Raw genomic sequence first — 11,245 nt, 5'->3', positions numbered from 1 at the left:
GCAACTAATTGTGCTAACTGAAATTAAATGCTAAAATGGTAGCTGGAGCAGCTAGTAACAGTTCTTTAAACTGAGTGGTAGAGAACAATGCTGTTTTATTACACATTTCATTACCGCCCCATGTTAATATTGACGGCATCTTGCTTCTCTTTCCTGGAGAAGCCCATTGTGGCCAACAACAAAAAAAGCTCAGTCAAATCTAAAACTTAAGTTACCCAAATATTAAAGATTGATTTTTGGCTTTTTTATATTTTGCAAGAGAGAAAAATGTGAGTCAAGACTAAATTAATGTCTTTTGAGTCTATTTCCTTCTTATTTATTACCCAGGCTTTCCCATATATTTTTCCTGCTTTAATGTGCCATTTTATTGGCTTTAGGTTGCAGCTTTTAAAGAAAACTACACATGACTAAACTTATGGAACATGAAGCAGCTTTCTAAACCCTTTAAAACAATTCATGCTGATGTTAGTTTGTATTTCTCTTAGACCAATTATTCCTTTCAATCATTTTCACCAAACTTGTCCTATTTCTACATTCACATTCTACTCATCTTAAATCCTCATTACTGTTTATTAAGTTACCCAACAAATCACTAAACTTTTTTTTTAGTACTAGGCACCTTTAGCTCCCTATTTATCCACAGTATTAAGTCCCATTATAATCTTGTTTCACCCATTTTATAAATCCTGCTGCATTTCTCCCGTTACTTTTTCATCTTCTCAGTTTACAATCTGGCTGTTCATAACCCAAGTTTTCGTTTCTGGTTTGGACTCCCTGGTATTTTTTAACTAGACTAAAGACAAAACAAAAAGGTTTCCCGAGGAAAAATAATCACAAGGGGGGGGGATACAAAAAACAGCGCTACCTCCCTCTGTCGATAGCCGCCAGACAGAAGAAAACTAAATATAGGTAAGCTTTTTCTATCAGAGAGGCAGGGAGAGACAAGAAGCACTTCTAATTCCGCTTGCCAAGCTGCCTATTTTGAGCTCACTATAAAGAAAATGTACAAGCAGCCCTGACCCACCCAGCCTCCAAATGGCGACCACGCTTCCCCGGCGCCTATTTATACAGCTCGCATATTTTTGGCTCCGCCCCCCCGCTCGTTCATTGGTTTAGCTGCGGCCACACCTATTAAGCACAACCACCTTGCGCTTCCCTCTCCGACGTAACGGTCTGGCTCCGCCCTATTTAGATAAGGGGGCGGGAGCAGCTGCAACAGCCTCGTTCTCGGCCATCGGCACCCCGTCGTCAGTACGAATGATTTGCGCATGCGTAGTGGCGGAGACAGGCGCCCTCTAGCGGTGACCTTGAAAGAGAACGAGAGCGAGAAAGAGCCGGAAGCGGAAGTAGAAAAAGGCCGGACTGCGGAGCCCTTGAGAGAGAGCAGCTGCAGCAACAGAAACAGCAACTCGAGAGCCGCTCTTATTATTGTCGCCACCATGCCGAGGGGAAGCAGGAGCAGAACGTCCCGGATGGCGCCCCCTGCCAGGTAAGGGGGCGGGACGAGGCGATTTGTGAGGGTGATATGGGAAGGATCGGGAGGGGGGTGGTGTGGTTGGAGATATTAATGGCAGGAGGGCTGGGAGGGAGCCACGTGACGCCTCCATGGCCTCCTAATTTCGCCCCCGGCACTGCCAACTCAGTGGAGATGAGGAGGGGGAAAGAGATATTAGGGAAGTGCCATAAAAGTTGGGGTGATGAAGGAAGGGGGGGGAGACAAAAGTCCGGGATCAAAACAAAGGCGATGTTGGAGATTGCAGAGGGCAGCTGTATTAAGCGGGGGCTATATTATCTCCCTGCCACATGTAGTAGTAAGGGGGGAGTCTCTACCCTTTATTAATAGTGAGCGAGAGTTGTAATCTCAAGTTAGGAGCAGATGCTGGGGGAAAGGGAAAGGGGTGGGATGGGGGAATCCAAAGTCTCCATGCGGATGTGGCAAGTTCGGGTTAGGATTACAGCAACGCACGTGGAGGTGATGAAAGATGAAGAGAGGGATCGGTGGGTTGCCAAGTATAATACATGCCTTACATTTCACTTGTGGAGTGGAAGTTGTGTTATGGATCTGTCAATCAGAGCTTATTTCTGGTGTTACACTTGCATCCTGCTTTGTAAATAGGCTGAATGTGACTTAAGGGTCTAAATGAGAGTCCTGTTTATCAAATGCTTAACTTCAGAAACCAAACAGCGTACAGTGCTCCCACCACAACTGAAGGATGCCAAATGATTTGGATGGACTAGACTCTGATCTTCTAGAATATTCCACAGGAGGAATATTCTAGAAGACCATGTGCTGTAAAAGCCAGCGCTGCTTTGGTGTTTCTGGGATTAAGAGTTTCTATTCAGACAGCAAGTTGATGCTAAAGCTGGAAAAGTACTAATTGGCTTACCTTAGGCAAGGGCTGACCTCACTGGGCCTGGTTCTTGCCTAGGGGTAAGGCAGAGGCCTCTGAGGTGTGGCCAGAGAAAGTGAGAGCTGCGGAGGGGCAGATCACAAGCAGAAATGGAAGAGGTGGGTAAGGGTGCAGGACGAAAGGGGCAGGTTAAGTCTGGGGAAGGAGTAACAGTTGAAGTTCTTGGAGTGAAATTGGTGGGTCAAGGAGCAGGCAGCTGAGCGAGTAAAAACCTTGGCGTTCTATTGAACAAAAGTTGTGACTAAGAGAGGGATCCACATTGCATTGGTAAAGCACTGCAAATGCGGGACTTCCACAACAGACATGTAAAGCACTTTTAGACCGCTTTTAGCAGTTCTGAGAACTGTTTCTTGTTCAGGGTGCTACTAAGGGTACCAGAGTGCTTAAAATGCATAGGGTGGCTGTGACCAGACTTTGGAACTGCAAAAGCAGTAACAGTTGGTTTTGCCTTTCTATTATTATGTGCATCAAGTCTGTAAATCTGAGTTTACAAGTTGGCCTTTACTTACCACCAAGAGAGGCTAGAATGTGGTTGCTGCTTCCTTCCAAGCAGCTTAGACAGAATTGTAAAAGGTGGAAGGCACCACGAGGGTCATCTAGTCCAACCACAACGTGAAGTTCAAACCCATGACCCTGAGATTAAGAGTCTTATGCCGTACTACCCCAGTCCATTATCCCAGCTTTGCTGCTATGTTAGGTTTATTAAACGTATACATCGCTTACCACTGAAGTATAAAAAACCACATTGTTCCATCAGACAGGTCACTAGACGGGCAGGCAGTCACCAGAGGGACTATGTTTTGGTTGCAAAATCCAAATGTTGTAAAAACCAGCATCCCATCCCACCTTCAAATTTGGGACAGGTAGAGATGAATGCTGGATTCTCAACTCACATCAGCCCTAGCCAATGTGGTCAGGGATACAGGGAGATGTAGTCCAGCAGCATCTGAAGGGCCGCAGGTCCCCCACTTCTTCACCAGACTGGCTCTCTACCAGCTCTGACCAAAGATCAGCAGTATCATGTTTCACTCCCTCTGTGTACAAGGCAGGTTTCATAAGAGGCTGTGTCTTCCTCTGTGAATGTTTAGCTAGCTTAAGGACCAATTCAGTTTTGTAATGCTTTGTGTTGACGCCCAGCTTCCAATTTAGCTCTTAGTATGTAATATGTTTAATGCTGCATTCTTTGGTGGAAATGAGGGCTATATTCTTTGGGGATAAAGGTGGGCAAGAAGCTTGTACAACATGCAAAGATTTAGAAACTTTGGATCCTTGGACTGGACTTTGGTTTGGAATTGCTATACTTGTTTATTTTTATTTGTATTGTATTTTCGTAATGTATCATGGGACCTTATGCTGAAGGACTGGTAAGAAGTTAAATAAATAAACACAGGCAGAATAAATAAAAAATATCCCACACTGGGCCGCTGTAACAAATGTTTGCATCCAGGATTGCTTTTCAATGTGTTTCTTCTCCTGCCTTTGCAGCCGTGCGCCTCCTATGAGGTCTGCTCCACCACCAGCTTCTCATGCCCCTGTTCCAGCCCCTGCCCCTGCCTCTGCAGTGGCTTCTCCTGCCCCCAGGCAGCCTGGCTTAATGGCCCAGATGGCCACCACTGCTGCTGGCGTGGCCGTGGGCTCTGCTGTGGGGCACACTCTGGGGCACGCCATGACCGGAGGGTTTGGAGGTGGAAGCTCTGAAGCGGCAAGGCCCGACATCACTTACCAGGTGAGAGAGAAAATGATATATTTTTGTTTATCTGAGCTTTTTATGTGCTCGGAGCAAGACCTTGAGCCATACAGAATTCTCCTGGCTGATGAAACCCGTGTCAAATTTTCTGGGCTGATAGGTGATGAGGGCAGAGCTGTGCCTCCTCCCCTCAAGTTAAAGAAGCAGGCTCAGTCATGGCTTATGAGTGAGCCTCGCTGGCAGGATGCAACTTAACAAAAGCTTTTCAGAAACAAAAGATTACATGTAACGTTTGTTCCATTTGAGCACCTACCAATCCAGGAGTAAAGCATATTTTTGTATCTGGTATAGTTATGGTTTTGCATCAGTTCTGAAAGTCAAGAGACTAGATAATATGAAGTTGTGTATTGAGGAATCACACCCATTTGATGATGTTAGTATGAGTGTACAAAGCCTTAAACCTCTTGGGACCCAATTACATGGAAGGGTGCCTTCACCAGTAAGAAAATTGTTACCCGGGAAGAAGACACTGCTTATGGTCTCCCACCAGTAGGAATTGCACAAAGAATCCAAAACAGGGCATTCTTGGTGGTGGCATCCCAACTATGGAACTGCCTCCCAGTGAAGATCGGGCAGTGCCCTGCATTCAGGAAGAAAAACGTAAAGGCTTTCTTATTTATCCAAGATTTGGGACAATAGTTTTTATGAACCTTTTCACACTACTGCTTTTAACTGCTTTCAGCAGTATTTTATAGTGCTATTCTAATTTTTTGTGGATCATGTTATTACTGTGAGACACCCTGGATTTCCTTTGGGGAGAAAGCATTGGTTATAAATTTGAAATAATGCATAAAATAACCTTGACACCTGACAGAACTGAATGCAGAAATCCAACTAACAAGCCAGCTGGGCATCATGAGAAGGCATCATTTTATAGCACTCCCCTCTCCCTTGGACCTCAGTTGTATTGTTGTTGTTTAGTCGTTTAGTCGTGTCCGACTCTTCGTGACCCCATGGACCAGAGCACGCCAGGCACTCCTGTCTTCCACTGCCTCCCGCAGTTTGTTCAGACTCATGTTTGTAGCTTCGAAGACACTATCCAACCATCTCGTCCTCTGTCGTCCCCTTCTCCTTGTGCCCTCCATCTTTCCCAACATCAGGGTCTTTTCCAGGGAGTCTTCTCTTCTCATGAGGTGGCCAAAGTATTGGACCCTCAGATTCACGATCTGTTCTTCCAGTGAGCACTCAGGGCTGATTTCCTTCAGAATGGAGAGATTTGATCTTCTTGCAGTCCATGGGACTCTCAAGAGTCTCCTCCAGCACCATAATTCAAAAGCATCAATTCTTCGGCGATCAGCCTTCTTTATGGTCCAGCTCTCACTTCCATACATCACTACTGGGAAAACCATAGCTTTAACTATATGGACCTTTGTTGGCAAGGTGATGTCTCTACTTTTTAAGATGCTGTCTAGGTTGGTCATTGCTTTCCTCCCAAGAAGCAGGCGTCTCTTAATTTCGTGGCTGCTGTCACCATCTGCAGTGATCATGGAGCCCAAGAAAGTAAAATCTCTCACTGCCTCCATTTCTTCCCCTTCTATTTGCCAGGAGGTGATGGGACCAGTGGCCATGATCTTCGTTTTTTTGATGTTGAGCTTCAGACCATATTTTGCGCTCTCCTCTTTCACCCTCAATAAAAGGTTCTTTAATTCCTCCTCACTTTCTGCCATCAAGGTTGTGTCATCTGCATATCTGAGGTTGTTGATATTTCTTCCAGCAATCTTAATTCCGGCTAGGGATTCTTCCAGCCCAGCCTTTCGCATGATGAATTCTGCATATAAGTTAAATAACCAGGGAGACAATATACAGCCTTGTCATACTCCTTTCCCAATTTTGAACCAATCAGTTGTTCCATATCCAGTTCTAACTGTAGCTTCTTGTCCCACATAGAGATTTCTCAGGAGACAGATGAGGTCATCAGGCACTCCCATTTCTTTAAGAACTTGCCATAGTTTGCTGTGGTCAACACAGTCAAAGGCTTTTGCATAGTCAATGAAGCAGAAGTAGATGTCTTTCTGGAACTCTCTAGCTTTCTCCATAATCCAGCGCATGTTTGCAATTTGGTCTCTGGTTCCTCTGCCTCTTCTAAATCCAGCTTGCACTTCTGGGAGTTCTTGGTCCACATACTGCTTGAGCCTTCTTTGTAGAATTTTAAGCATAACCTTGCTAGCGTGTGAAATGAGTGCAATTGTGCAGTAGTTGGAGCATTCTTTAGCACTTCCCTTCTTTGGGATTGGGATGTAGACTGATCTTCTCCAATCCTCTGGCCACTGCTGAGTTTTCCAAACTTGCTGGCATATTGAGTGTAGCACCTTAACAGCATCATCTTCTAAAATTTTAAATAGTTCAGCTGGAATACCATCACTTCCACTGGCCTTGTTATTTGCAGTGCTTTCTAAGGCCCATTTGACTTCACTCTCCAGGATGTCTGGCTCAAGCTCAGCAACCCCACTACCTGGGGTGTACGATACATCCATATCTTTCTGGTATAATTCCTCTGTGTATTCTTGCCACCTCTTCTTGATGTCTTCTGCTTCTGTTAGGTCCTTACCACTTTTGTCCTTTATTATGGCAATCTTTGAACGAAATGTTCCTTTCATAGCTCCAATTTTCTTGAACAGATCTCTGGTTCTTCCCATTCTGTTGTTTTGCTCTATTTCTTTGCATTGCTCGTTTAAGTAGGCCTTCTTGTCTCTCCTTGCTATTTTTTGGAAATCTGCATTCAATTTCCTGTATCTTTCTCTATCTCCCTCGCATTTTGCTTGCCTTCTCTCCCCCGCTATTTGTAAGGCCTCATTGGACAGCCACTTTGCTTTCTTGCATTTCCTTTTAATTGGGATGGTTTTCGTTGCTGCCTCCTGTATAATGTTGCGAGCCCCCATCCATAGTTCTTCAGGCACTCTGTCTAGCAAATCTAAATCCTTAAACCTGTTCCTCACTTCCACTGTGTATTCATAAGGGATTTGATTTAGATTGTATCTTACCGGCCCAGTGGTTTTTCCTACTTTCTTCAGTTTAAGCTTGAATTTTGCTATAAGAAGCTGATGATCTGAGCCACAGTCAGCTCCAGGTCTTGTTTTTGCTGACTGTATTGAGCTTCTCCATCTTTGGCTGCAGAGAATATAATCAATCTGATTTCGATGCTGCCCATCTGGTGATGGCCACGTGTAGAGTCGTCTCTTGTGTTGTTGGAAAAGCGTGTTTGTGATGACCAGCTTGTTCTCTTGACAGAACTCTATTAGCCTTTGCCCTGCTTCATTTTGCTCTCCAAGGCCAAACTTGCCAGTTGTTCCTTTTATCTCTTGATTCCCTACTTTAGCATTCCAATCCCCTATAATGAGAAGAACATCTTCTTTGGTGTCACTTCTATAAGGTATTGTAAGTCCTCATAGAATTGGTCAATTTCAGTTTCTTCAGCACCAGTAGTTGGTGCATAAACTTGGATTACTGTTATGTTAAAAGGTCTGCCTTGGATTCGTATCGAGATCAGTTGTATTAGCAGCATATAAGTGCCAGTGTGGTGTTTCTGGACTACAACTCACACCATCCCTGATCACTGGCTATGCTATCCAGAAACATCTGAAGGGCCGCAGGTTGTGCACCCCTGGATCAGAGGGTTGGACTAGCACCTTGGCCATGGAACCTCAATGATCTTGGGCCAGGCCTACTTCACAGGGTTGTTTGTAAGGGTAAAATGGGGCAGGGGGAGAGAACCATGTACAACAGCTTGAGATCGTTGGGCTTAAGGTGAAAATGTAATCAACAAACATTGAAAGCTAATTCTGAATGCATAAGGTATAAAAAGTGTTGGCGGTCCTTAGTAACTGGAGGATTTAGCCAACTGACTAGGAAGGAAAATTGTTGACACGCCTGGGATTTGGAAATTTTGTCCTCCAGCAGTTTGGAATGAGGATGCTGCTGTGCCTGTTGATGCCTCCCCTTTCTGCTGGGGAGCCACCATACTCTGGTACCCTGAAAACATTGTTGAAGGCGGGTGGGGTTCTTAGCAAATATAATCTTTTAAAAAACATTTCCCCATCTTAATTGTGGTGCTGTTCTTCCTCAGGAGCCTCAGACAGCCCAGCCTGCGATGCAGCAGTCGCAGTTCACGCCTTGCCAGTACGAGATGAAGCAGTTCCTGGAGTGCGCCCAGAACCAGGCCGACTTGAAGCTGTGCGAGGGGTTTAGCGAGGTGCTGAAGCAATGCCGGTTTGCAAATGGTGCGTAGCTCCGTTGGCCTCCCCGGGGGTCTGAGCAAACTTAGGAGGCTGCAATTGATTAGGGCTGAGGGGTCTCAAGCCAGGTCTCAAGAGCCAGTGTAACACTGTTAAGGAGGTGCTTCTGGTTCTTCCAGACCCTGCCAGGTAAACCTTAAGCCGGTTGAAGGAGAGAGAACAAGGAGCTGTACCGGTCAGTATAGAGCAAATGAGAGAGTAATACAAAACTGGCTTGCATAATGGTGTGCTATTTTAGTCCTTGTCCTTTGTACATGTTTTAGTTGGCTGCTAATATACTTTGCAGTAAAAGTATATACTGCAATTCCTGGCAGAATATATGGCCTCTGAATAGGCGCTGTGATTTCTTTGAACCAAAGTGGGATCCCAGACAGGCTTCATTCTCTCTGTTAATCACACTGAGGCTGTTTTGACATGGGGTTGTATTCAGTGCCGCCTCCTCTCCTGCCCTAAGAGTCTGCTAGGGAGGGTTTGGAGGAGCCTCACACAGATTATGGGGGAGGGTTGTTGCTCCACAGTCTTGGATTAGGTCCTCTTTATTGGGTGCATTGTACCCAGGTGAAATATTGGTGCATAGACTCAACTTTATTTATACCCTGTATCAGCCACAAAGGCAAACAAGACAGTTCCTGCACACTTGCTTAATGGTCTAAAAATCACAGCACAAAAGGAAAAATGGATGAGGAGGAAAGAAGGAGGGGGAGCCCAGCTCAGCCACCAATTTTTGAAGTTAAAAGGCGGTGCTTATCATGAACTAGCTGTTGTCAAAGCGGTTCAGGGACAGGAAGAGTACAGTGGAACCAGTTTTTCCAGCTGGGCTGATGGAATGAGACCCGCCTCCCACCTCTCCCTCTGTGGCAGTTTCTCATTAATGGCTGATGCCAGATCAGTTGAAGGAGCTGGTTTTCCAGTTTGTTTGCTTTAAGAGCACCAGACTCTGAGGTGTGGGGAACAGACACTTCCTATAATCTGAAATGTGTGCCCTCCTGATGTTTTAGGACCTAGCTTCCATTAGCAATGCATCGGGAAGGTGCTGGGTTAGCGAAGGCTGATCTACAAATAAGGCCACACCAGTATATTTGCGTTAGATGGGTTCCATCCTGGGCTCCTTTTCTGATATGCAGTTCTGTACTGTTCTGTACTGAAATCCATGAACTCTCCTACATACTTCACCACCACCATCCTGCCGCAAAATAGAATAATACTGCTCTGAAGCTCCATTTCAGCAAGGTGGATTGTGTTTAGGTTCTTGTGGAAAAATCAGAAATGTTATTAGGGGCTTGGGGTGGCTGGGGAGGGGGCAGAAGCAGTTTTTGGAGAACACATTGAGAAGCAAGGGTCTGCTGGACACAGCAAGACCTCTTCTGAATATTTGGCTTTTATGTGTGTCTTGATAGTAATCAGTTTCCTTTCCTCTCTCTTTTTCTCTTTCAAATACACAGGTTTAGCCTAACGAGCTCTGCGAGATGAATCTCATCCCCCCTCGTTGAATGACATGTCGCTAGTGAAACTCTTCTTTTAACATCTTAAAAGCTGCCTGGCATTCCTTCATGTGTGGCCACTTGTCCGTCTCCCAAGGAAGGAAACCTGGAGTGCTTTTTACAGCAGGAAGGATGCTTCTGGCAAGAGTGTGGGACATCTGTTGCGTGGGGAGAGATAAGACACACAGAATGCTAGGATTGTGATCGTCCCCTGCTTGCATTTATCAGTATGCGCCTCTGAATAAAAGTCAATTTCTCTCTAGAAAACATGTTTTGAAGTGCCTGTTCTGTAGGTCACATCATGGATCTCTGATGAGTACGGCTGAGCTGGGAAACATAAGATGGTGGGATCGCTGACAGTCTCCATTTTCCCTCTGTATGATGAATGTCATCCTTTCCCCAGTGCTGTTCAGTGTCATGGTAGAATATAAGCATAGCATTGTAGAGTTGGAAGGGATCCAAGGGATCATCCAGCCCAGCCCTCTGCAATACAGGAAGCAGGGTATTCCTGGGTGGGAATCCAAATTCTGCAGCTCAAACAAATTGATGAAAGAAAGTAATGACAGTCAGCTGCAGCTGAGTATCTTGATGCCAGCACTGTGCCAAGTGGTGGTGAACATGTCTCAGAGGAGTGGTGAAAAGGGGCTTGACCAAAAACTGCTCTGCATGGAGTGTAAGAACTGCAACAGGGTGTCTTCTCCACGAGGGGGAGCTTCCTGCCTGGTTTATATACAGCCCTGATCTCCCAGATCTCTCAGTCATGCTTGGAGGAGGAGTTCTACTCCAGAATCTGTAGAGATGAGAGGGGAGCTAAACATTGGTGTGGGGGAGCCAAATATAATAGCCCCTTTCTGCACACTTGCCCTCTATGTCTGCAGAGGCCTTATTTGAAGATGGAAGCAAGTACAAATTAAAGTGGGCATCCTTCGAAAAAGGAACAGCAGGCTATGAAAATGAAATAAATCTCTGCCTGTGAGCCAAGGTAGGGCCTGTTCTCTGGGCTGCAGCCAGGATTATGTTACTGCCATGATTGGCTGTTTGCAGGCTGCAATGGTAATACATGGTTGGCTGAGCACAGTGCAGTTTTAAAAGGGGGTTGGAGAAGCAGGTGGGGCAACAGGCCATTCTGCCCAGCAGTGTTCAGGACTAGCCATGAGCTACCTTACAACGTGATACCAGCTGCCAGGGCACAACCCCTCTGTACATGCTTGTCATTCATGAGCCTCCTTAATAGGCAAATTCCACATGGCTATTTCCGGTCATTGTTTCAGGAAGTGAGCACTACAGAAATAGATACAGCCATATTGTTCCTGCAATGCTGCCTTGACACCAGTGGCTACACCATGTAGAATATGATGCAACTAAAAGACTTGT

General features: G+C 45.5%; 1 protein-coding gene across 1 annotated transcript; it reads left to right on the top strand.

Moving 5' to 3' along the window:
• Positions 1-1,253: 1,253 nt before the first annotated feature.
• On the top strand, positions 1,254-10,138 carry CHCHD2 (coiled-coil-helix-coiled-coil-helix domain containing 2). The gene is made up of 4 exons (XM_083588216.1): positions 1,254-1,489; positions 3,897-4,137; positions 8,222-8,375; positions 9,833-10,138. The coding sequence occupies exons 1-4, from the start codon at positions 1,269-1,271 to the stop codon at positions 9,841-9,843; spliced, it is 627 nt and encodes a 208-aa protein (XP_083444342.1). The 5' UTR covers positions 1,254-1,268; the 3' UTR covers positions 9,844-10,138.
• The last annotated feature ends 1,107 nt before the right edge of the window (positions 10,139-11,245 follow it).

This window comes from Podarcis filfolensis (genome assembly GCF_964270895.1).
Source record: "Podarcis filfolensis genome assembly, chromosome: 15".
NCBI lineage: Eukaryota > Metazoa > Chordata > Lepidosauria > Squamata > Lacertidae > Podarcis > Podarcis filfolensis.
Note: the sequence above shows the minus strand (reverse complement) of the source record. Positions and strands in the feature narration are given on the sequence as shown.